Genomic DNA, 27,390 nt, shown 5'->3' on the forward strand with positions numbered 1-27,390 from the left:
AGTGTGGAAGTTGAAGGCAGAGTTGATGAAATTAACAAGCTCAGCATGGGTACATGAAGCAACACCAATGTAGTCATCAGAAAGAGTTGTGGGGCATTGCCTATGAAGGCTTGGAACATGGACTGTTCTGCATAGCTATCAAAAAAGTCAGCCATAGCTTAAGTCTGTGCAGGTGTCCATGGCTACACTTTGGGTTTGGAGAAAGTAGGAGAAGCCAAAAGAGAAATTGTTGACTGTGAGGACCAGTTTCACCAGGTGGAGGAGGAGGATGGTGGAGGGGAATTGGTTGGGTCTGGTGTTGAGAAAGAAGCGGATAGCTTTAAGGCCTAGTTGATGTGGACTAGAAGTGTATAGGGACTGGACATTCAATCCAATTCATCTGTTAATGGAAAATGTGTTCTTCCTTTTTATGTAATACTCTACTACAACCTGTATTAAATTTTATAAACAATTCCTTAAGGTACTTCGCCATTTCTAAACTTTGAGAGTGAAGTCTAGGAATAACAATATAATAAACCTCAACCTTGTACTGTGATGCCTCAGAAGAGGCAAAACAAAGTTGGTACTTTTCAATATCCTCAAACAATATAGCACAGGTTAATTGTTCTGCAAGTTTAATACAAATGTCAGGAAGCTTTTCTATGTTGGGATACTGTGAACAGTGCTTGAATGCATTGCCAGAAAGACATCTTGAGGCCAGTGCACTAAAGTAAATTATATAGGGATACAGTTACAGGAAGCTGATAAGGTTAGTAATCTTGAGGAATGAGATCAAATGCCAGTCTTGTGGCTTCGATAGTTGAGCTACACAGTAGCGAAGTGGTTAGCACAACACTTTACAGTACCAGTGTCTGTAAGGAGTTTATATGTTCTCCCTGTGACCAAGTGGGTTTCCTCCGGGTGCTCTGGTTTCCTCCCACAGTCCAAAGACGTACTAGTTGGGAGGTTAATTGGTCATTGTAAGCTGTCCCATAATTAGGCTCGGATTAAATCAGGGGTTGCTGGGCAGTGTGGCTCAAAGGGCCGGAAGTGCCTATTCTGCACTGTATCTCTAAATAAATACATATTAAGTAACAGCTAATTTTCACCCCTTGGTTTTATTGTTCTGAGCCATAGAGCAAATAATAACTCTAGATAGGTAATGAGGGTAAAGTACCATCTCATTCTCTATGCGTAGATGATCAAATTCTGGAAAAGTTGCCAGTACCAGACCAGAAGCTTAAAAGTAATTGGCATCTTAGGGATATGAGAAGAAATTTGGAGACAGGTGTTAGTTTAAATAAAGGCCCCAATTTTAATACTGTTTAGTGAGAGGAAACACGGGCAGTATTAGCTCCTGTAACTGGCTTCCATTTGACTGGCAGTTTTCCCACTCACGTGGGGGGTCAGGCAGGTTGCCAACAGATTGCACACACTTTCCACCAAGCCCCTTGAGCCTTACTTTGAAGTGGAAACATTCTCCTTGAAGAACGGTTGCAATTCCTGCTTGCACTTTTTCATAATCACCTGTAGAACACACTGTGCAGAAAGTCAAATTGAAAATCACACCTGAAGTCTTTGAAATCTTGCTCTGGAGATCCTCATGGAGGCGTTGTTCTTCTGTAGCAATAGGGGAAAACCCACGGTCACTTTGGATGAAGGGGCACTTCAGGGCATGAAGATGGCAAGATGGGGGAGAAGGCAAGAAATTGGGGCTGAGAGGAGAATTGGATCAGCCATGGTGAAATGGTGGAGCAGACCCAATGGGCCGAATGTCCTGATTCTGCTCCTATATCTTATGGTCATATGGCAGGATTAGGTCTGCATCATCAGGTTCGTCCCAGGATTTGGGATTTGGGACTCAGTCAGGAAAAAAATATGATGACTTCACATCAGCAGGAAAGGTATTTGTTCGCCTTTGCCTGACGATCGCTTTTACAATTCTGGAAAATGATTCCTTCCGCTCTATTGTACCGGTTGGAGTAATTCACAAGGGAACACTGTGCCATGCCAATCTTTTTACTTCAAACACATTAACCCACTTCACCGGTAAAATAGGAATACTCCCAACACCAGTACCAGATCATCCTGCATTTGCACAGTCACCTTGCTGACTACAAACCTCCATGTTTCCTACATATTCACCGCTGCCTCCTCCATATTCCAGGTTGTTTTTTCTCATCCCCACAGCAGATGGTCTATGTGCATGGCCCTTGGAAATCTCCAGAGCAGCACATACAAAATGCTGGAGGAACTCAGCAGGTCAGGCAGCTTCCTTGGAAATGAACGGACAGTTGGTGTTTTGGGCCGAGACCCATCTTCAGGACTGGAAAGGGAGGGGGGGGGCAGACGCCAGAATTAAAAGGTGGGGGTAGGGGAAGGAGGCTAGCTGGAAGGTGATAAGTGAAATCAGGTGGGTGGGAAAGGTCAAGGGCATGAGAAGAGGGAATCTGATAGAAGAGGAGAGTGGACAACAGGAGAAAGGGAAGGAGGAGGGGATCCAAGATGAAGTGATATACAGGTGAGAGGGAGGTAAAAGTTATAGTGGTGAATAGAGGGGAGGGGGGAATTAATTTACAGGAACGAAAAATCAATATTCATGCCATCAGGTTGGAGGCCACTAGAGGGAATATTAGATGTTGCTCCTCCACCCAAGGGTGGCCTCACCCACTGTGTTTTGCAATTACCATTCATTAGCTCTCACTGTTGCCTTCTGGAAAGCACAACTGATGTGAGAAGGAAAATCAAGATGAGGGGTAGAATTGTCAGCACCATCTCCCTTGTCCAAGCAGAGCAAGAAACACTCTCAGTGACCAAGTCAGAAATGTAAGTGCTGGTGAAGGTGGGATGACTCATCAGAGTAGTGTATCTGGATTTTATTAACCCTATATTCAGCTCAACAAATATACACTTTACTGTTTTTGAGATACTTTCTTAAAAATTATTTTTTAGCTGTCCAGATTTTATTTTCAAATCTACCTGTTGTCCCTTTTCACACACCAAGAGGTTCATCTGGGGGGAGAGATTCCTTCTGTGGCTCTATCATTGGGCTTTCCCAGTCATCGGCTTGGACACTGGCCCTCCGGGTGCAGAGGAGCATACGTGTGCTGAAATGGCCAGCATGCGTGAATGGATGTAGGAGGTAAAAGCAGCTTAGCGCGAAGCTCCCCGGAGGGCACGGCCTCCTTCCTGCTCCACCAAATGATCATTGGCCCCATCAGGGAAACATAACAAAACATAACATTGCAAATTGAAGAACACAAGCCTTCCTGTAATTGTGCTCAGTGCACCTGTAGGGCATTTTGTATGGAAGTGCATTTAATAAACAGTTTTAAAAATGTATTGTTATATTACTGTTTGGTCTTATCTGGGATGGTGATGTACTGTGACAAAGCAATAAGGAGTTCTTTAATAAGTCTGTACATGGTTTAAGATTGGAAAGAGGCAGTGGTAAACAAATTGAGAGCTGTGAGCAGCCGGCCTTTCATCTACTGTATAGGTCCTTTTGGAGGAGGTTTCAGAGGAGTGTAATCACTGCTTGGAGACCTTGCCTTCCCTAGACTGAGCCAAGTGAGTGTGCCTTGGTCTTTATAGCTTTGTTGGTGAGTCAACCATCAACGAGCAAACTTCCCACTCATTCCACTGTCTTCGGATATATCCATCTTGGTTCCAGCAGTCTGCAAAGCCTACGGTTGCTCCTTATTTTCAAACTGTTACTCTTTCCAAATGAAGCAAGCAATGATAATCCAGTTGTGCTGATAAGCACAGAATGTTTACTGAGAGTGATAAGACAGAAACAAATCGGCAAACTTGGACTCTCTCCCGGAAATCTAATCCACAAAAAAAACCCTACAATTCACAGACCGTTGTGCATATTTTCAATAGCTTGACTAAACACCAGTCCCAGCTTGTTTTACTGGCAAATCGGGAAGGTGTAATAGGCTGGGGGAGTCAAAAAGGAAATCCTGGAACTTGCCAGTAGAGACAAAGATGGACTCTGACAGACCAGTAGTGTTTCCAATGGAAGCGATCAGCTGGTTGCATTGCATTCCCAATGTTCACATCTGTGCACTGCATTTTGGACATCAGGAAGACAGGTGCTGACACATCTGACCCCTCCTCTGCCTTTGTGCTCACCTTTTAAATGTGATGAGAGTTTCTGCCAACACCGCACTGTCAGGGAGTGTGGTTTCAATGCCTACCACTCTTAAGGTGAGAAGTGTTTGATGCTGTATTTCCCCCTCAATGACGCTGAATGTAATGACAGGCTTAGGTAGGGTAAGTGCAAGCAAGCATTTCCCCCTCATGCTGGGTGAGACTAGAACTAGAGGTTACACGGTTAGGGTGAAAGGGGAACCCGAGGGGTAACAATTTCACTCAAGTGTGAAAGGAGCCACCAGCAGAAGTGGGAGATGCAGGTTCAATTGTAATGTTTAAGAAAAATTTGGATAGGTACGTGGATGGGGGAGAGGTTTGGAGGGAAATGGTCCAGGTGCAGGTAGATGGGAAATAGGCAGAAGATCAGGTCAGCATAGAATAGATAGGCTGAAAGGTATGTATCTTTGCTGTAGTATCTTATGACTCTATTTCAGTCCTTAACTGTTGACCCTTCAGCTAAGTTTTCACATTCATATTTCCTTATAACGAAGAGGGAGGCCATTCTGTCCATCTAGTCTATGCTGCCTGCTGCAATCGAATCCATAGGACCATAAGACAGAGGAGCAGAATTAGGCCATCTGGCCCATCAAGTCTGCTCCGCCATTCAGTCCTTGCTGGTCCTTTTTTTTTCTCTCCTCCTCAACCCCAGTTACAGGCCTCCCGGTAACCTTTGATGCCATGTCCAATCAAAAACCTATCAATTTCTGCCTTAAATACGCCCAACGACCTGGCCCCCACAGCTGCATGTGGCAACAAATTCCACAAATTCACCACCCTTTGGCTGAAGATATTTCTCCACATCTCTGTTTTGAAAGGTCACCCCTCTATCCTGAGGCTGTGCCCTCTTGTCCTAGACTCCCCACCCCCATGAGAAACATCCTTTCCGCATCTACTCAGTCAAGGCCTTTCAACATTCGAAAGGTTTCAATGAGATCTCCCCCTCATCCTTCTGAATTCCAGCGAGTACAGACCCAGAGCCATCTAACGTTCCTCGTATGATAACCCTTTCATTCCTGGAATCATCCTTGTGAACCTAATCTGGACCCTCTCCAATGTCAGCACATCATTTCTAAGATGAGGGGCCCAAAACTGTTCACAATACGCAAGGTGAGGCCTCATGAGTGCCCTATAAAGCCTCAGCGTCACATTTTTGCTCTTTATTCTAGACCTCTTGAAATGAATGCTAACGTGGCATTGGTTTTCCTCACCTCCGACCTGACCTGCAAGTTAACCTCTAGGGTGTTCTGCACAAAGACTCCCAAATCCCTTTGCATCTCAAATTTTGGATTTTCTCCTCGTTTAGAAAATAGCCTACACATTTATTTCTACTACCAAAGTGCATGACCATGCATTTTCCAACATTGTATTTCATTTGCCACTTTCTTGCCCATTCTCCCAATCTGTCTAAGTCCTTCAACCATCCTACCTGTTTCCTCAACACTACCTGCCCCTCCAACAATCTTCATATTATCTGCAAACTTGGCAACAAAGCCATCTATTCCATCATCTAAATCATTGATTTACAGCAGTCCCAACACTGACCCCTGTGGAACACCAGTAGTCACTGGCAGCCAACCAGAAAAGGATCCTTTTATTCCCACTGGTGGGCACGTGGCCAAGTGGTTAAGGCATTGGACTAGTGACCTGAAGGTCGTGAGTTCGAGCCCCAGCCAAGGGAACATGTTGTGTCCTTGAGCAAGGCACTTAATCACACATTGCTCTGCGACAACACTGGTGCCAAGCTGTATGGGTCCTAATGCCCTTCCCTTGGACAACATTGGTGTCGTGGAGAGGGGAGACTTGCAGCATGGGCAACTGCCGGTCTTCCATGCAACCTTGCCCAGGCCTGCGCCCTGGAGAGTGAAGACTTTCCAGGCACAGATCCATGGTCCCGCAAGACTAACGGATGCCTTTATTTATTTATTCCCACTCATTGCATCCTACCAATCAGCCAATGATCTAACCATGTAAGTGACTTTCCTGTAATACCATGGGCTCTTAACTTGGTAAGCAGCCTCATGTGTGGCACCTTGTCAAAGGCCTTCTGAAAGTCCAAATATACAACATCCACTACATCTCCTTTATCTATCCTACTTGTAATCTCCTCAAACAATTCCAACAGGTTCATCAGGCAGGATTTTCCCTGAAGGAAACCATGCTGACTTTGTACTATCTTGTCCTGTGTCACCAAGTACTCCATTGCCTTATCTTTAACAATTGACTCTAACATCTTCCCAACCACTGAGGTGAGGCTAACTGCTCTATAATTTCCTTCCTGCTACCTTCCTCCTTTCTTAAAGAGTGGAGTGACATTTGCAATTTTCCAGTCCTCTGGCACCATGCCAGTCCAATGATTTTTGAAAGATCATTTCTAATGCCACCACAATCTCTAACGCTACCTCTTTCAGAACCCTAGGGTGCCGTTCATTTGGTCTGGGTGACTTATGTACCTTTAGGTCTTTCAGTTTTTTAAGCACCTTCCCTCTTGTAAAAGTAACTGCACTCACTTCTCTTCCTTCACACACTACAACATCAGGCATACTGCTAGTGTCTTCCACAGTGAAGACTGATGCAATATACTCATTTAGATCATCAGCCATCTCCTTGTCCCCCGTTATTATTTCTCCTGCCTCATTTTCTCACGGTCCTATATCCACTCTCATTTCTCTTTTATTTTTAAAATACGTGAAAAAACTTTTACTATCCACTTTGATATTATTTGCTAGCTTACTTTCATAATTCACCTTTTCCCTTCTAATAGTTTTTTCAGTTGCTCTGTAAGTTTTTTAAAACTTCCCAATCCTCTATTTTCCCACTAATTTTTGTGTTTTGCTGAATCCCTTTCTCATGCCCACAAACACACCACTGATTGTACCATCAGCCAGTGATAGTTCATAATAATCAATTAATCAAACAGTCACCGTATGCTGAGATCGTGGGAGAACTCCAGAACACTGATGCGAGGTGCATGCAGTTACAAGGAGAATATACAAGCTCTTCAGAGACAGGACCGGCAATCTGAATCAAATCGGGGTTGCTGGAGCTATGTGTCAGCAGCACCCCTGGGCCACTGATGTTCTGCCTTCCTTAATGTTCAAGTTCATCATCATTCAACTGTACACATTATACAGCTAAACGAAACGATGTTCCACTGGGACCAAAGTGCACAACACAGTACATACAGCACATAAAATAATATTAACACAATGGTATTAACAGATAAAAATTATCCTGGGGATGTACAAGTTGACATGGAGTGCATATACAGCTAAATATATAGATGTATATTACTACGTGCACTGTTATAAATAATGTGTACTGGGTAGTAGCAGGGTGCTCAGAAGTCTCACAGCCTGGGGGAAGAAGCTGTTACCTAGCCAGGCGGTCCTTGTTTGTATAGGATGATAGGAAGTCAAAGAGATGGTGGCATGGACGGGAGGGTTCTTTGACAATGCAGAGGGCTCTGTGAAAGCCTGTCCTGGACTGGGGGGGCAGGGGTGAAGAGAGAGACCCTGATGATTCTGTCTGCAGTCCTCACAATCCATTGCATTGTCTTATGGTCAGATGCCTTGCAATTCCCATTCCAGGTGGTGATACAGCTGATCAGGACACTCTCGACGGTGCTGCAGTAGGATGTGGTTAGGTGGGGGCCGGGAGCCTCGTTTGCCTCAATCTCCTCAGGAGGCAGAGGTGCTGCTGTGCTTTCTTGACTAAAGAGGTGGTCTGAGGACCACGAGCAGTCACCTGTGATGTGCACGCCAAGTAACCTGGTGCTCCATGAAGGAGCTGTTGATGTGCAGTCGGGAGTGGTCATCCTGAACCTCCCTGAAGTCCACAATCATCTCTTTAGTCTTGTCCACATTAAGGTTCAAGTTGTTGTGTTCGCACCAGTCCACAGATGTCCTACCTCCTCTCTGTATGGCGACATTTCGCTGTTGCTGATGAGGCCAATGACTTGCGTCATCTGCGAACCTAATGATCTGTTTAGAGCTGGGTCTAGCAGTGAAGTCATGTATCAGCTGCGGCTGAGTATGCAGCCCTGGTGATCACCAGTGCTCGGTGTGAAGGCACCAACACGGAGTGTCTGAGGTCTCTCCATCATGAAGTCCAAGATCTAGTTCCAGAGAAAGGTGTTGAAACCCAACAAGGACAGTTTACCCACCATCATCTGAGGAAAGATCATACTGACTGCTGAACTGAGGTCAAAGAACAGCATTCTGACTTAGGAGGCACCGTTCTCCAGTTAGGACAGAACTGAGTAGAGGACAGAGGCTTCAAGTGCAATTTCCATTAGTCAGTCTTTCAAACCTGTAAGGGATCAAGGTTTCATGGACAAAATCTCTGGGATCTCCACATTAAGCAGATGTTCACTGTTACCTAGTAATAATGCTGCGTGTTGACACCTTTGTTACTTTCAGTGTAGCAAAATCTTGGCTTCATGCTTCGTGCTATTTTAAATACCAAAATATTGACTATTTATTTCCATAGGTGCTGCCTGACTTGCCGTGTTCCTCCAGTATTTAGTGTGTGTTGCTATAAATACATCTGTTTCATTTACTTCAGAAACCTGCCTCTTCTATGTTAAACCACGATATGTAAATTATGCCCCTGTGAAGCTCATCTAACACTGATTTAACCCCTGCAGTTTGATTTCATTCCATTGCAATAAAGGAGTTTTTTCAGGGTGTGCGTTAATTATAGATGAATCCACTTCCACAAGTTCAGTGTAATAAGGATAGATCACAATCAACCAGATTTAAAATGACATTTACTTTTAAATATATTTTTGAAAATTTGTTTAACATTGACCTGCTTTAAAGTTCCATAAATTCTTTTGCCTGAGACGCTATAAAGAAAATTTCCCTTAGGTTCACACGTGAATATCTTCTCTTAGTAATAGGCACCACCAAAAGTAAATTGGATGGTTCCACTACTCAGTACAAGGAGTTACTTTGTAAGGTTTTTGGTTGTCCAGAGACTTGGAAGGAATGCTCGAACTCTTACAGCGCAGGCAGACATTACAGGTCATTTTCAACTACAAACAGGAATACAGAATAGATGCTGGGTAAATGCTAAGTGCTTGAGCTTTAAACTATTTTAAAGACGGAAGGATGAAAGTTCAATTTCTGTTGGGACACCAAAACTATTGAAGCTCAGGTCACTGGCAAAGGAAACCAAGGCGGGGAACGAAGAATCAAAGAGAAGGATGTAGAAAGGTATCGAAAGCCTTGGCTGTTCATTGTTAAGACACAGATTTTTGGAGATGAGTCCTAAGCATCTGGTTAACTGAGCAGGCACTTAAAACTCTAGAGCAGTTCTTTGTCCTCAGAATGTTTGTAGGCCTGGGCTGGATTTTATTTTATTTTTATTTTTATTTTTGTTTCATTGAGATACAGCACAGAATCGGCCCTTCAAACCTTGCCACCCAGCAATCTACCAATTTAACCCTAGCCTAAGCACGGGACAATTTACAATGACCAATTAACCTCCCAACCGGTACGTCTTTGGACTGTGGGAGGAAACTGGAGCACCCGGAGGAAACCCACACTGTCATGGGGAGAACGTACAAACTCCTCACAGGATGTGATGGGAATTGAATCCGAGTCACCTGTACAGTAAAGTGTTGTGCTGCCCTATGAAAGGAAAACCAAATGCCTCATGCTTTCTCACGTGTATAAGTGTAAGCTGACCTGCTGCACACAAACTGGAAGGCAACAGAATTAGGTGTTTTAAATAATGTAAAGTGTATTTAAAATCTAATCGTACTTTTGGATTAGTACCCGAGACTATATGTGAATCTCTGAATAGTGATCGCCAGTATAGACAGACCAAGTCTTTACATAATTGAGACGTTGTTTATCTGACGAGTCTTGAGAAGGGCATGAGGGGTAATGTCACCCACAATTGAGACTTAAATGGCTGTTGAGGTCTAAGTGTAGAAGTTAATTAAAACAAGTCAGAAGGTTAATTAAAATGACAAATAGAATTTTGGCCTTTGTCTCAAAAGGGTTGGAACACAAATGGATAATTTAGCAAGTTAGTAGATAATTATGGACATCTCTCTGAAAGGAAGTTCAGAAGAAACCACGTATGGTTCCATGGGAGGGACAGCTAAATTGAGAGTACTGGACATATAATTGGAGGCAATTTATTGATGTGGTTAAGTAATTAGGGATAATGGGAATTTCCCACAGAGGAGATTAGTCCAAAACATTGAAGCTCATGGGAAGCAGGAAAATTTGATTCAAAATTGGCTTGATGGCAGGAGTTGTTTTTGTAATTTGATGCCTATGACTTGTGGTGTCCCAAAGGAATCAGTGCTCAGATCGTTGCTGATTGCAATGTTCATGAATAATTTAAAATTGAATGTAGGAGGTGTGATCTGTCGGTTCCTGGAGGACACAAAGGCTGACTGTGGACTGAAGCTATAGGGTGATATTGATTTTTTGGTAATACAAGTTCAGGTTCAAGTTTAATTGCCATTCAGCCCCACAGATGAATACCATCCCAATACATAATGGGCGGGTTAATTGGTTGTTGCGAATTGTCCCGTGAATAGGTTAGGGTTAAATCGGGGTTGCAGGCAGTGCAGCACGAAGGGCCGGAAGATCCTATTGTGCTCTGGATCTCTAAATAAATAAAACAAAACTGCGTTCCTCTGGGGCCAAGGTATAAAACAGTACCAATAGTCGCACACAGCACAAAAAAACTCGCGTAATTAAACATGCAGTCGCCAAAAAAAAAACTGTAGCTGAAGTCTCTGAGTGCCATGGGCTGTAGATCGATGGTGCATGAAATGTTGTCCTGGAGCCATGTTTCTGCAAGGACAAAACCAGAACAGTTCCTCATCATGTGCTATCGAGCAACCTGGTAGTGGGGTAGACCTGTAGTACTTGATGATCGTAAAAAGAACATAACAGGCGAACAATAAGACCCTTGTTTGGACCCAGAGAAGCCTCTGGGTCCGAGCACACTGGAAGCTGAGAAATTACAGACATGATATATTCAGATAAATATGTGGTGATGCATGTTGAGAATATCAATGAGGCTAGGACATACAACATACAAGGGTAGGGTCCCAGGTAATATGGAAGAGCAGAGGAATCTTCATGCTTAAGATCTGGAAGGTGGCAGTGGAGGTAAATAACATGGTTAAGAAGGCATCTGGGGAGTTTGGCCTTCGTGAGTGAAGGCATTGAATACAAGAACAAGCAGATTATGCTCCAACTTTGTAAAACATTATTCAGACCTGAGCTGGAATACTGCAGGCAGTTCAGACATCACACTGTAGGAATGATGTGATAGTGTGGTAGAGAGGGAAGGGACAATTCACCAGGATATGGCCTGACAGAGAATGTTTCCATTTTTCAGTGAGACAGGAGAAGTTAGGCCTACTCTTCCCTGAGTGGAGGAGGTTAAGAGAGGACATGATTGAGGCATATAAAATAATAGGTGGTACAGGTATGATAGACAGTGAGAAACCTTTCCCCAGATCAGAGGTTGAAAAAACTAGAATATAGATCTAGGGTAAGGGTGTAAAAGATTGTTCCAGAACTCAGGGAAAGGTGAGTGGCTGGAAAATACTGTCTGAGAGATTGGTGAAAGCAGAGTGGCTGACAGCATCTGAGAGGTGTATGGATAATTGCTTGAATCACCCAGAAGGCTGGTGAGAGTTTGGGGAGAGTTTAAACTAGAGTTGCTGGGGGGTGGGAACCAAACTGAAGAGACGGAGAAAGGGGCAGTTGGCTCACAAATAGAGAAAGCTTGTAGGTAGTTTGAGAGGGAGGATAGACAGGTGATAGAGAAAGGATGCACTCAGGCTGATGGCTTGAGATGTGTCTATTTTAAAAAGGAGTATCATGAACAAAGCAGATAAGCTTAGAGCCTGCATCAGTACTTGGAGCTATGATGTTGTGGTCATTAGAGAGACTTGGGTGGCTCAGGGGCAGGAATGGCTACTTAAACGCTTTCCTAACTTGTCTGTTCCTATCACTCTCCAATGCTGGTAAAGGAGATAGAATTGTGATCGCTGTCTCCAAAATACTTTCCCACTGAGAGACCTGACACCTGCCCAGGTTCATTTCCCAATACCAGATCAAGTACAGCCTCTCCTCTTGTAGGCTTACCTACATATTGAGTCAAGAAACCTTCCTGCCAGGCTTTAGATGTTTCAGGAAGGACAAGGAGGGAGGCAAAAGAGGTGGGGGCATGGCTGCTGATCAGAGATAGTGTCACGGCTGCAGAAAAGGAGGAAGTCATGGAAGGATTGTCAACTGAGTCTCTGTGGGTGGAAGTTAGAAACAGGAAGGGATCAATAACTCAACTGGGTGTTTTTTATAGACCACCCAATAGAAACAGGGACATCGAGGAGCAGATAGGGAGACGGATTCTGGAAAGGTGTAAAAATAACAGGGTTGTCGTGATGGGAGATTTTAATTTCCTAATATTGATTGGCATCTCCCTAGATTGAGGGGTTTAGATGGGGTGGAGTTTGTTAGGTGTGTTCCGGAAGGGTTCCTGACACAGTATGTAGATAAGCCTACAAGAGGAAGGCTGTACTTGATCTGATATTGGGAAATGAACCTGGTCAGGTGTCAGGTCTCTCAATGGGAGAGCATTTTGGAGATAGTGATTACAATTCTATCTCCTTTACCATAGCATTGGAAAGGGATAGGAACAGACAAGTTAGGAAACCGTTTAATTGGAGTAAGGGGAAATATGAGGCTATCAGGCAGGAACTTGGAAGCATAAATTGGGAACAGATGTTCTCAGGGAAATATATAGCAGAAATGTGGTAAATGTTCAGGGGATATTTGTGTGGCATTCTACATAGGTACGTTCTAATGAGACAGGGAAAGGATGGTGTGGTACAGGAACCGTGGCAGTTGAAAATCTAGTGAAGAAGAAAAAAAGGCTTACGAAAGGTTCAAAAATCTAGGCAATGATAGACATCTAGAAAATTATAAGGCTAGTAAGAAGGAGCTTAAGAATGAAATTAGGAGAGCCAGAAGGGGCCATGAGAAGACCTTGGCGAGCAGGCTTAAAGAAAACCCCAAGGTATGTGAAGAGCAAGAGGATAAGGTGTGAGAAAATAGGACCAATCAAGTGTGACAGTTAAAAAGTGTGTATGAAACCAGAGGAGGTAGCAGAGGTACTTAATGAATACTTTGCTTCAGTATTCACTACGGAAAAGGACCTTGGCGATTATGGGGATGACTTACAGCAGACTGCAAAGATTGAGTATGTAGATATTAAGGAAGAGGATGTGCTGGAGCTTTTGGAAAGCATCAAGTTGGATAAGTCACTGGGACCAAACGAGTTATACTCCAGGCTACTGTGTGAAGCAAGGGAGGAGATTGCTGAGCCTCTGGCAATGATCTTTGCATCATCAATGGGAACAGGAGAGAATCTGGAGGATTGGAGGGTTACGGATGTTGTTCCCTTATTCAAGACAGGGAGTAGAGATATCCCAGGAAAATACAGGCCAGTGAGTCTTACTTCGGTGGTTGGTAAGATGATGGAGAAGATCCTGAGAGACAGGATTTATGAACATTTGGAGAGGCATGATATGATTAGGAATAGTCAGCATAGCTTTATCAAAGGCAGGTCATGACTTATAAGCCTGACTGAATTTTTTTGAGGATGTGACTAAACACATTGATGAAGGTAGAGCAGTAGATGTAGTGTATGTGGACTTCAGCAAGGCATTTGATAAGGTACCGCATGCAAGGCTTATTGAGAAAGTAAGGAGGCATGGGATCCAAGGGGACATGGCTTTGTAGATCCAGAACTGGCTTGCCCACAGAAGGCAAAGAGTGGTTGTAGACAGGTCATATTCTGCATGAAGGCCGTTGACCAGTGGTGTGCCTTGGGGATCTGTTCTGGGACCCCCTTCTCTTTGTGATTTTTATAAATGACCTGGATGAGGAAGTGGAGCGAAGTGTTAGTAAATTTGCTGATGACACAAAGGTTGGGGGTGTTGTGGATAGTGTGGAGGGCTGTCAGAAGTTAGAGTAGGACATCAATAGGATGCAAAACTGGGCTGAGAAATGGCAGATGGAGTTCAACCCAGATAATTGTGAGGTGGTTCATTTTGGTAGGTCAAATATGATGGCAGAATATAGTATCGATGGTCAGACTCTTGGCAGTATGGAGGATCAGAGGGATCCTGGGGTCCGAGTCCATAGGACACTCAAAGTTGCTGCGCAGGTTGACTGTGTGGTTAACCTACCTGATCATCTGTCTAACCCTTCCTTTCTGCACAGCCAATAACCCCCCAATTATCTAAGAGTCTCTTATATGTCCCTAAGGAGGTAGATGTTGTTCATTTTTCCAAAAGTGCTTATTCAGTTTGCAAATAATTTAACAGGCTACAGTATCTGTAAGAATGTATTTAAAGAGCAATTGTAGTTGGGTGTAATGGAAGCAGATTTTGTATGGCATTTGAAGGAATATGGGGCTTGAAGTGTTCAGTATGATTCTTTAATAAAACAGCTACATGGTTCCCCTTCAGGTCAGTTTCTGTGCGGTTTCAAATTTCTCTCCTTAATCCACAGACAAACCCATCCAGTACGCGCACAGCACGTTTGAAGGTGGCACAGCAAAATTATCTGTACAAGATGCTTTGCCAGAAGATGACGCTGTTTATACTTGTGTAGCAGAGAACAAATCTGGAAAGATATCTTGCTCGGCTAAAGTGACGGTAAAAGGTAAGGGAATCTGCAAATCCATTTGCTGCAAGATAGGCAAAGATGATAATCTTACAAGTTAAAACTATCTAAGTATTCCATGTAAGAGTAACTAGTCCATCATTCTATTATTCAGTGTTCTTTTTTCATCTTTCCAACATAATTACTTACTCTTCAGAAAGGGGTTTGTTTCAGATGTACATTGGGACAAGACAGTTTCAGTGTTCCCTTTCCAGGGTGGAGATGTTAAAAGGCAGTAACAGAATAAGATCTTCTTCATACTATTAAATAGCAATCCTAACTATCTACAGCAAGTTTAACTGCAAATTGTTATGCAAGTGTAGCAGAGTTTCCACTATAATGAGATAGGACAAATAACCCAGTAACTTGTTATGTGCTATTCCTGGGATATCTCTTGCACATCACAAGTTCCTGGACCATCGCTTGGCAGCGCAGTTGGTGTATCTGCTGTGCAGCTCCGGTCATCCAGATTCAATACTGATCTCTGGTGTTAACTGTGTAGAGTCTGCACATTCTCCCAGTGCCAAATTGGATTTCCCAGCATTCTTTGGTTTCCTATAGATTTCTATGGGAAGGAGAAATTGATATTTCTGCCATCAGATTGGAGGCTACCTAGACAATACGAGTTGATGCTCCTTTAGCTTAAGGGTGGTTCCATTGCGGCAGAAGAGGAGGCCATGGACCAATACGTCAGAATGGGAATCAGGATAGAAATTAAAATGATTGGCCACCAGGAAAGTTTGCTTTTGGCAGATGGAGCAGACTCATTCTAAATCCTAATCAACACCACCTAAATTAGTTACAGTTAATTCTCTTAAATGTGGCATTGACTGTAACAATGGTATTGTTGATTTTGATTTTCTTTTGTGAAAAAAACTTAAATTTCGTTGTTGTTTCTGGAAGGTAAGTGATCAGAAACTGTCTGCAAGGTATGCAACTGACTGACGCAGACCAACTGCTAACAAGCTTATTTGCACAACTTTGTTCCAGCCTTCCTCTTACTCTTCCCTTTCCTTTAATCAAACTAAACATTAAAAATATTTTCAGTAGTCCTTGAATTGCAACAATAGCTTCAAAAAAACTTTCACTTACTCCCAAACATTCCAAAGGCTATATTTGGAGTTGTTTGTATGCTTTAACTTGCTTACAAAGCTTCCTGACTTAATCTGCACTTCAATACAAACTTTCAGAAGACATCCCATGATTGATGTCGGAACTGTAAACTCTCAGAGTGAGATAAAAAACCACCTTGTTTATCATTTTAAACCCCTTTTTGGTAGCTTATTTATAGATATAAGTTTACTTTCAGCCTGATTCTATGTCTGATATGTACAAAGACTTGTCAGAATGCCAGCATTTTTCCACACAATATTTTCCTTTTATGTAGCCACTTCTATCTATTCAGGTTCTTTCAGGATTATTCCTAGACCTCTAACTTGTTGTCCTTCGCTTGCAGCCTCAAATATGTTCCATTTTCCTTCAGAACGAATTCCTTCTCATATACTTTATACCTAATATAATCATGATCATAATATGAGACACCTCAGGATAGTGTCCAAAAGACAGAAGCTGAACAGTGACTAAAATTTGCACTGAGGCAAGGTTCAAAGGTTCATTTTATTATCAAAGTATGTATGCGGAGTACAACTCTGAGATTCGTCTTCTCTAGATAGCCATAAAATGCAGAAAAACCATGCAAGTTGTTGAAGCCCCCCTCCCACATGAAAAAGAAAAAGAAACAAAATTTGAAACCCCAAACCCCCTAACCTCTCCCTCACACTAAATCTAACAGATCGCCATCCAGACACGGCAACTAAAACATCATACCTCTAACCCCCAAACCCCTCCCAAGCAAAAAACCAACAGCAACAACATATTGAGGTTGACCTCAATAGAGTGAAACAGAGGTATTGCCTATTCTAAAATGCAATACTCATTCAGAAATGAGTTCGTAGAAACAGTGGAATGAGTTCATGGATAGGTATTGTCTGTGCATTGTAGCAAGATAACTGAAGCTGAGTTGACCTGGTTCTCGAATGGAAGAAACATATAATACTGTGCAAAAGTCTGAGGCACAAGTACTGTAGCTGTGAGCAGATCCTATTCATCCTGGTCAATTAGATCTAATATCGGCAAGAGGTTTGTTGGAAATGAGAAGTTCTGATAGAATTAAGAGGGGAATGACATACCATTTTGTACTGAGCTTGGGTCTACTTGTACCCACCAGCTAAGACGATGGTTTGCATGGCATCATGAAGCAGGCATCAGATAGAGGTGAATTTCTGGTCCATAGCCCCACTTGAATGAAAGAGCAAAAGCTTTTGGGATGCTGCTCTTTGCATTTATTTTGGAATGGACATCAAATCTACACTGCGGATCAGGGGACTTTGATTATGCTGGCTGCTTTACTGAGGCAGTGAGAAGTACAGACAGAGTCCATACAGACATTCATCCTATGCACAAACCCAGAGATTTGAGAGTGGTGAAATATGCCCTTTCCTCAGATCTCCCAACAGCAGTGATCACAGAGAATGTGGATTGGCGAGAGGATTGCAGAGGTAAGTGAAGGATGGTCGGGTGGGAAGTTGAGGAGGTGGTTGCACAGTGGATCTTGGAGAGAAGGTCATGGGGATGTGCTCAGAGGGAGAAATAAAGTGTCAGCGAGAGAATCCTGGCAGGGGACAAGCATGGAGACTGAGCCGTGTGATTGAGGATTCAAACAGATGATCAATACGGAGAATTGGGCAAATAATGGAAGGAGGGGTTGGCCAGAGCATCATAGTGGTTGAGGGAGGTGAGGCTGGTGCAGAGTGGATGAGGAGGGCAGAGACAGCCGCTAGTTCTGATGGAAACCTAAAGGAGACATATTTGGTAGCAGATGGTTTCCAGGTATATTTCAACTCTTTAGGTGAAACAAGTGCCTTCCTTAATTAAGGCATGCTTCAATGGTCTAGTGCATCTGGTAGAACTAAGATACATCAGTCAAACATTGTATGTCATGTAATATCATTACACACACCTAGCAGCCTCATTGTGCTTGTACTTCACCTGCAAGAGAGTGCTCCCCATAACTGGATTGATAATGTTCCTGAGAAGCACAGTAGAGAGTTACTATATAAACACCTTGCTGTTGTTTTTGAAACCTGAGGAGTAATCTGAAAGGAACATTTACGCTGCAGTGTTCAGATGAGACTGTGGACTTCATCACGTAATTTCTGAGCTGCCCTGCAGACAGTGGAGACTGCATCAAGTAATTCCTCTTCCCACCCTCACTCAGGTGCCATCTGTGGTCACGTGGTCATTAGATCTGGGCAAACTGTGTATAACCTGGTTTCTGCCTTTCCAAAGGCAAGTGAGAAGGGAAGGCTCGTGATCTGATCCTTTCCGACTCTCCATTCCCAGCTCCCCTCATTTCATCCGTCTCTTTCCCTCTCTCACTTGATATTCTTGCTTGATTTCATCTTTTGAAAAAAAATCCGACTTGCCAGCAATTCTGATAGATGCTTTACAGGCCTTGGTTTCTTCACCACCAAGCCATCCTAAGTGCATTTGTCATAATATCCAATATTTTATATTGCCATAAATTCACTATAGTTCATTTGACTCTTGTCAGGCTGGAATTTCTGCTGCATTTGTTTACTCAGAATGTTAGCCAAATAATCTGAAGCAATGCCTCAACTAATGCTATCAAAATATTTCTGCAAAATGACTTTCCCAATATGGAGTGAAAGGCATTTCTAAAGGGCGGTGGAAAATGGACAAGCTATTACTGGAAAGACAAATTCCACTTCCGTTAATCAGAATTATTATTTTTTAAAGATTCCTGTTTGAATAGTTAAACAATTTCCTCTATAATAGCTATGCAAGGGAAAGCTGCAATTAAACTGGTAATTTAATTTTGTTTTGGTATGTTGAGATTTCTGAAGCAATGAATTGCCGGCAGTTACTCTGAATTCCCAATCACTTCAGTGCCAGTTTGGGATATGGGTGAAAAGACAAACCCTTGACTTCTTGACATGGTCCTTACAGTACTGCACATCAGTGGTAAATGTCTGTTCTCCGAGGACACTTAATCCTAACAGCCGCAGTGTTATTTCACTCAAACAACTTGCCATATCTCAGTGTTTTTGCTGTGTCAAGCCACTTTATGGAGTTTTCATCACGTGATTGCCTCTCTATCCATTTCATTTTTAGTCAGCACATCACTTTAAGTAATACGCAATTCCCTGTGGTAGATTATTAGTCATTTTCAAGAGGAAATCTCACCAGCAGGTCCTGAAGCCAAATCTGTTTGATAAGGGCTGCTTTTGATGGAGTCACTCTCCCGTCCTCAAGCAATGTCACATAGGTGTCATTTTGAAAATTGACAAGTAAATTGACTTATTTCAATGCCAGACACAAGTGAAATCAGTAACCGCTTTTGGTTTGATTTGTGAAGTCTAAATTATTGTGCAATTATGGGATATTCCAACTTTTGATGGAGAGGGTTCAAAGGAGGTTCACAAAAATGATTCTGGGATTGAAAGGCTTGTCATACGAAGAACGTTTGATGGCTCTGGGACTGTACTCACCAGAATTCAGAAGAATGAGGGGTGATCTCATTAAAACCTATCGAATGTTGAAAGGCCTCGACAGGGTTGATGTGTAGAGGATGTTTCCTATGGTGGGCGGATGTAAGATCAGAGGACACAAACTCAGAATAGAGGGACATCCTTTTAGGACGGAGATGAGGACGAATTTCTTTAGCCAGAAGGTGCTAAATCTGTGGAACTTGTTGCCATAGGCAGCTATGGAGGCCAAGTCATTTGGTGTATTTAAGGCATTGGGTATATTTTAGGTTCATGATTAGTCAGGGGATAAAAACATAAGACATAGGAGCATTAGGCCATTCAGCCTATCGGCATGAAGGGAGATGGAAAGAAGACAGGAGATTGGGACAGCGAGGGAATATGGATCAGCCATGATGAAATGGCAGAGCAGACTCGATGGGCCAAATGGCCTAATTCTGCCTCTATATCTTATGGGCTTATGATCATCAATAACTAGACCTCACATACTTATTTTTAACACCATAATCTTCAGGGCTGGTGATCATTAAGAAAACATTTTTGAAAGACTATTATGGAAGTATTTCCCTTGTCAATTGCTTTGCATCCTGCCGTTATTCTGTCATCATTCTAAACCCAGAAATTTTATATGTGGCCACCTGAAAATAGTATGTCATAAGATTCTCACACAGCAATTTGCTCTCTACACCACTGGTTTTGAAAAGGCACCCTCTATTTGGGTGCAATGCATGAACATTTAGTAAAAACTTTGTTATTGTTAAGAATCACTATACAAAATGGAGGTCTTAAAGAAGACCTGGCTTTTACTGCAAAACTTCATTTTTTCGCTGTAGGTATTCATTCTTGGATGTTACAGAACACACGAGTGCTTCTCCTGCAGTTCACAAGCTGTGACCTTTCCAGCCCAGCAGATGGCACTAACTTCTACTCATTTCTAATTATCAAACGTTCAGACCTAACTGTCTCTCTCAACACACCCAGTTGCTTTGCCCAGCAGAGAGAAAATAAGTCAACTGTCTTTCCCCCAGATGTCTTCTTATATTATTTTAGATATACAAATAAGTTGTAGAAACATTGTGGGAAAACCGGATGATTCTCGGAAATAAATGTTGCTCTCTTACAGAGAACTATCTAAAGTAAAGAGCTCAGAGATTATTCCCGTACATAAGAATGAGTATTAGGGTGGTTGATTAGAACCAGTACTATCTGTCAAATTGTTCTGTTTGTATGATATATTGTAATATTGTTTTGCTGTTGCTAATTATAAACAACATCTGTTATTTCTGCAATTGACTGGTTCCAATACACATTAAATAATTTTTCTCAAGGCATACAGTGCTCTTCAAGCGTAATATAAAATGACAATAGTAGTGCTAAAATATGAAAATACCAACTTAACCAAGGAAATGGAAGGATTTGTTTCAGCCACCCACATTGTTGTTACCGGGATCATGGTGGTGGTTGAGTTTAAAATAAACAGTCCCGTTAGAATCTTTCAGTATAGAATTTCTGAGGATATACTTAGGTAAACTGCACAAAATAACTCTAATCTGCACATAGCAGTCTTGTTAAAGCAAATAACTGCAATTGTAGTGGATATTTTGCTGAAAAAACTGACTCTCATATGCTAAATGTTTCGATGTTGGTTCCAACTTTTACCTTCAACTCGATTGGGGAAAAAAGACAAGAGGAAGGACCACTCAACGTACTTCTCAAATGCCTGTGCCACAAATTATGAAAATACACATTGCTGTATTTTCAAAGCCACTATTCCCTCCTGCCATTATCATACTAGCCCTCTTCCCCTCCAGCCGTTTTGGGAATGCCACTGCCAGAAGGCATCTTAAAATGGAAATCAGTTTGAAGAAGTACTGAGAATATTTCACTGATAATCTATCATCAAGATTAATTGGAGTTTAGAGTACTCTCCCTCTTCTGAGCAGGAGAGTTCACGAAGAGTTAAAGCCTTATGCTCAGCACATAATGCCTATTATCCTCACTGCCAGTACTGCATTCAAATACCATAAATGGTCAATTGCAGCTGCTGAGTAAGATATGCTTAGGTCTTTCTAGTATGATCCCTCCAGTAATAAAATAACTTTCTCTCTGAATTGTCAGCTGGTGCCATTGTTTGGCAGGCGATATTTGAAAATGAGAACCTATTCAGGTTTCCAAACACTCTCTCTAAGTGCTTGCTGTTAGCATAAATGAGATTTCACTTCTTCAGGCATCAGCAATTCAAAGTAACAGGATCACATCTTAATGTTTGTGCAACATTGTAAGAGTATGTCAAATTATGTCTCTTAGCTTCATTATTAATAACAACAGGCACGCACCTTGGAAGCAATGCAATTGTAAGTGAGTGACTTGCAGCTCAGTATAAAGACTCTTTCCTATTATGTCAATCTAATGATTATGTAGTCACCTTTTAAATAAGCTAATTTTGGAGCTTGCTTCTTACTTATTAGAAGTTGAGACTAATGGGCTGAATTTCTTTTGCATTTCTAAGAATGTCCAAGAAGACCACAACCTTGTCATGGTTTGGAGGCTTGCTTGCCTCAATGACCTGGAGGGCAATGTTGGCTGGAGTCAGGGCTTTATGCTTTGGCTCTTGGTAGGGTCACCCATGCCAAACAGGTCAAAGGGTAGAGGCCAGGCTAAGAGAGGTCCACCGATCCTCTGGGTTCGGGGGTTCAGCTCAGGGCTAATTAGCCTGACTGGTAAAACAAAATTGTTATGGCAGCAGCAATGAAGAATCCTACTACATCTGTGAGCTACAGTATTCCTGAGTCTCCACTTGAGACTTGCATGACTGACAGTAGTGAAAACTGAGTTATTCACATGATGAAGGAAGCCCTGAACACTGCAAGAGATGCAAGAGATGGAAGACCTTCATTGCTGCCCTAAACACCAGCGGTGTCATGGGCGGTAAGTAATATTCCATGTCAACATCAAGCAGTTCCACGTGGGGTATAATATGGCTATATGGAGAATTAATTTAGTGAATTCTTAATGTCATTGTGTTGGTGCGTGGCCAAGTGGTTAAGGCATTCATCTAGTGATCAAAAGGTCGCTAGTTCGAGCTTTGGCTGAGGCAGCGTGTTGTGTCCTTGAGCAAGGCACTTAATCACACATTGCTCTGCAACGACTCCAGTGCCAAGCTGTATGGGTCCTAATACCCTTCCCTTGGACAACATTGGTGGCGTGGAGAGGGGAGACTTGCAATATGGGCAACTGCCGGTCTCCCATACAACCTTGCCCAGGCCTGCGCCCTGGAAACCTTCCAAGGCGTAAATCCATGGTCTCGTGAGACTAACAGATGCCAAAAAAAATGTCATAGATATTAAAAGCTTCTGATTGTCCACTTCCCACATTATGTTCTGTAGAGCACCAGTTTTACAGTTGAAGCCAGACATGGATGCCAAACAATTGCCATGGTAACAGCAATCTAAGTTGTAACCAGCAGCATGATGCAGAGAAACTTCCCAAAAAATGGCTTTAAACAAGGACTGCCAAATGGACTTGCGGGTAGGGTTTTTACTCCCATCCCTGTCAGCTTCCCATCTTCTGAGAAGTGACAATCACAGAATTGGATAAATGTTAAGTCTGCTGTATGTCTCAAATAGTCTTTTCCTAACGTTTCTAATGATAGTTGTTTCTGACTATTAGACTCTGAAGAAGTGTCATTGATCTGAAATAGAAGCTGCTTCACCTCTGCCTTGATTTTTGGTTCTGGCTTTATTTTCAATCAAGACATGAAAACAACAGATTAAGCTCAACATGAAATACTCAGCGTAATTAGTTTAGATTTTGGGAACAAGGCAGGGAGTATCAGTACCTGGTCTGAGCAGAGGTACTTTCTAATCACCTTTGCATAAAGTGTCACTTCAATAAATCTATTAAGTCATCAGTATCCTGAAGAGACTCTTCAACCCTACTTTTTAATAACAGTTGTAGGTTGCTGCTCGGGAACCAAATGAATATTTGCCTATGCAGTCTCAATGATAAAAGAACCCACATTCAAAGCAATAACTTTGATAAATCGTAGTGTTGTCTGGTAATTGTTCAAGAATTCTTCTACATGGCTTTCTGTGCCTCAGTCCATCCATAACGCATATTTAGAAGTATATTTGAGTTGGCAGGATTGACGATCCTACCAATTATTCATTGAACAATTATTAAGTTCAAGTTTATTGACACAGGCAGTCGCACAGTACATTAAAACATGACAAAATAAATTAAATCAACTTTAATTAACAAGTTATACATAACCAGCATGGCTAAATAAACAGAAATTGACATAATGACATGTGCAAATTGAGGGAAATGTATTCCAAGGCAGAATTAACATTATTCAGGCTGGTTCAAGACCCAACAGCAGTGTGGAAGAAGCTGCAGTTGAACCGCGAGCTCTGGCTCTTCAAGCTCCTGTATTTCCTGTCTGATGGAGCAACGAGAGTAGGGTATGGCCTGGGTGACACTGGTCCTTAATGATTGCTGTCACTTTCCTGCAATATTGCCTATTGTAGATGTTCTTAATGCTGGGGAGAGCTGTGACTAACGAAGGAACTGGCTGAGAAAACCTCTCCCCATGGCCTTTTGTGTTGCTGTGCGTTGGAGTTTTCATACCAGGCCACGATACAACCAATCAAAATACATTCCACTCTGCATCTGTAGAAATTTGTCAACGGCTTTGATGCCATAACAAACCTTAAATTTTGAAGAAAGCAGTCTTCTTCGTGGTCACATCAGTCAGACCCAGGATAGACCCTCTGAGATGTTGAACCCCAGAAACCTGAAGCTTTTCATAATCAAAATCCTCAGATCTGCTTTTCTAAAATTCTTGTCTTCCATCCATTTCATAGCATCCAATCATGCAGTAGTATTTGTATGAAAGTCACTTATGTTTGATAATGGTGAAAGTGCTGGGTGAATTAATTCAAAGCCCCAAGTATTTAAAGCAAATTCTGTTCTCCCATGAACCAATGTGTAAATTATTGATGACATAAGTACGGGCAGCAGGCAGCTATCATTTATAACATATAATTTCAGGTGAGAATGTTAATATTCACTTAACAAATATCTCTCTGTATATAATTGCCATTCTTTTTCTACCTCCCCCTCACTCTCTCCCCCCCGCCTCTGACACCACCCCTCTCTCTCTGGCCCCATATATCTCTATCTCTATCTCTCTATCTATCTCTCTCTCTCTCTCTCTCTGGCCCCATCTCTCTCTGCCCTCTCCTATCCCCTCTCTCACCTCTCTTCTCTCCCCTCTCTCCCCTCTCTCCCCTCTCTTCCCTCTCTCCCCTCTCTCCCTCTCTCCCTCTCTCCCTCTCTCCCCTCTCTCCCCTCTCTCCCCTCTCTCCCCCTCTCCCCTCTCTCCTCTCTCTTTCCCCCTTTCCTCTCTCTCCTCTCTCTCCTCTCTCTCCTCTCCCCCTCTCCCTCCCCTCTCTCCTCTCTCTCTCCCTCCCCTCTCTCCTCCCTCCTCCCTCCCTCTCCCCCTCCCTCTCCCCCCTCCTCCCTCCCTCTCCTCCCCCTCCTCCCTCCCTCTCCTCCCCCTCCTCCCTCCCTCTCCTCCCCCTCCTCCCCCTCCTCCTCCCCCTTCTTCCCCTTCCCCCTCTTCCCCCTCCCCCTCTTCCCTCTCTCCCTCTTCCCCCTCCCCCTCTTCCCCCTCCCCCTCTTCCCCCTCCCCCTCTTCCCCCTCTTCCCCCTCCCCCCTTCCTCCTCTCTCCCCTTCCCCCTCTCCTCCCCTTCTCCCCTCCCACCTCTCTCTCCCAACTCTGTCCCCCTTCCCCCCACCTCTCTCCCCCTCTTCTCCCCCACCTCTCTCCTCCCCAGCTCTCTCCTCCTTTCTTCCCCCTTCTCCACCGTCCTTGCCTCCTCTCTCACCCGCATCTCTCTCATACTGCCCTCTCTCTCCCACCCCCTCTCCCCCTTAACTAATCATGAACCTATCAATTTCTGCTTTAAATATATCCAATGACTTGCCTTCCACATCTGTCAGTGACAATGAATTCCGCAGATTCAACACCTTCTGGCTTAAGAAATTCCTTCTCATCTCTGTTCTAAATGGACGCCTTTGTGTTCTGATGCTGGATCCTCTGGTACTAGACTTCCTCACTATAGGAGATCTCCTCTCCACGTCCACTCTATATAGGCCTTTTAATATTCTATCGGTTTCAATGAGATCTCCCCTCATTCTTCTAAAGTTCCAACAAGTACAGACCCAGAGCCATCAAACATTCCTGTGTTAACCCTCTCATCCCCAAAGCCTCCTCTGGACCCTTTCCAATGCCAGGATATCGTTCCCTCAATACGGGGCCCAAAACTGCTCACAATGCTCCAAGTATGGTCTGATCAATGCTTTATAAAGCCTCAATATCACATCCTTCTCTGTCATTCTCAGTATACCTGCAAACCAGTTTCCAGTCACCAAACATCAGCGTGGTGTCCATTTAATGCCCATAGTTTACTGACTGCATGGCAAACGGAGCCCACACCAAAAGATAGTTCAGGATCCTGATAAAGGTGTTTCCCTGAACCAGTGAGGGAACCCATTTTATCCTTGTGACAGAGCCAGGAGATGCAATCTTGCTCCTGGAGGAAAATTTAAACAAGAAATGTGGGGTTAGTTTGTTTTTACACAGAGGAGTGGTTGCTGCCTAGGGAATGTGGAGCAGGCAGAATGGTGCATTTAGAAAGGCATATGTATATGCAGAGGATGGAAAGATATGGATTGTGTGCAGGCAGATTGATTTAGTTTGGTGTCGTGGTCAGCACAGACATTGTGAGCCGAGGGGCCCGTTCCTGAGCTATACTGTCCTACATTCTGTGATTATTACCATTCTCCTGTCTGGAGCTATGCTTTTGCCACTGGTATTCCCTCAAAGGGCCACCGCTTCATGCATAACTGTCACCTTGCTGATTGTTAATGAAGTAGAATGGCAGCTAAAGACAGCAATTGATACGTTTGACCAGATCCTCCTTAAGCAATAATTTGTGCATTCACAGAAGCAAATTGGAAACTGCACCAGCTGGTCCTGGGTATCCAGGGAGAAGGCACAATCCTTGCCCTGTCACCATTGCCCCTCAGTGATTCACTGTCAGCTGTCTGGTTTGCAAGGGGGCTTGGGGCTGCAAATAGCCACCATACTTAAAATGCCACATCTTCATATGAAGGTTTAATGTGTCTGAAACATTTTCACCAAATTGTTCAGTATGTTCTGAAACTGCTTCCTGTTTCCTAGTGTCTGAATCCCAGCCCTCTGTTAGACTTTTACCAGAGCGTTCAGTTTATGCTTCAAGCTCCACAGAAAGGGGGCACTGAATATTCTTTTTTCTCTCCCTCTTCTCTTGTTAATAACATCTAATTTATGCTGCATGTGATTTAACCAGCAACAAAGAGATGAAGGTTGCATCCTGCCATGATTTAAAAATCTATGTTCTTGTTTTTAAACTATTTTGTAACCATACACTCACCCTGATTGTGTAACTTCCTCACTCTCCACATGATATTTGTACTCCTCCAGTTCTGGCCTCTTGAGCATCCCTGTTTATAATCACTCCACCATCAGGAGCAAAACATTTGCTGCCAAGACTCTAAACACTGACTTCCCCTCCCTGTCCTGAATTTTTTGGCCTTTCTACCCCACGGTCCAGATTTAAATCTCCTTCTTTTTCTCTGGCTCTGTTGCATTTAGCATGAGTAAGAGTAAGGGTGATGGTGGACTTCAGGAAGGGGAAGTCAGGAGAGCACACACCAGTTGTTATCGAGGGGTGAGCAATTTCAAGTTCCTGAGTCTACATCTCTATTCCGGGCCCAACATATTGATGCATTTATGAAGAAGGCAGGCCAATGGCTATGTTTCATTATGAGTTTGAGGAGATTTGGTATAGCAACAAAGACTTCAGCAAATTTATGCAGATGTACTGTGGACAGTATTTTGACTGGTTGCATCGTCACCTGGTACGGT

General features: G+C 43.0%; 1 protein-coding gene across 2 annotated transcripts in view; it reads left to right on the plus strand.

Annotated features, from left to right (window-relative positions):
- The window catches only part of LOC140199600 (myosin light chain kinase, smooth muscle-like), a 356,925-nt gene that overhangs the window by 203,362 nt on the left and 126,173 nt on the right, over positions 1–27,390 (plus strand). For both annotated transcript variants that reach the window (XM_072261938.1, XM_072261940.1), the window contains exon 11: positions 14,694–14,846. In XM_072261938.1, coding sequence (XP_072118039.1) covers positions 14,694–14,846 — 153 coding nt within the window. The remainder of the gene's footprint in view (positions 1–14,693; positions 14,847–27,390) is intronic.

The sequence above is a fragment of the Mobula birostris genome, chromosome 6 (genome assembly GCF_030028105.1).
Source record: "Mobula birostris isolate sMobBir1 chromosome 6, sMobBir1.hap1, whole genome shotgun sequence".
In the NCBI taxonomy this organism is placed as follows: Eukaryota; Metazoa; Chordata; class Chondrichthyes; order Myliobatiformes; family Myliobatidae; genus Mobula; species Mobula birostris.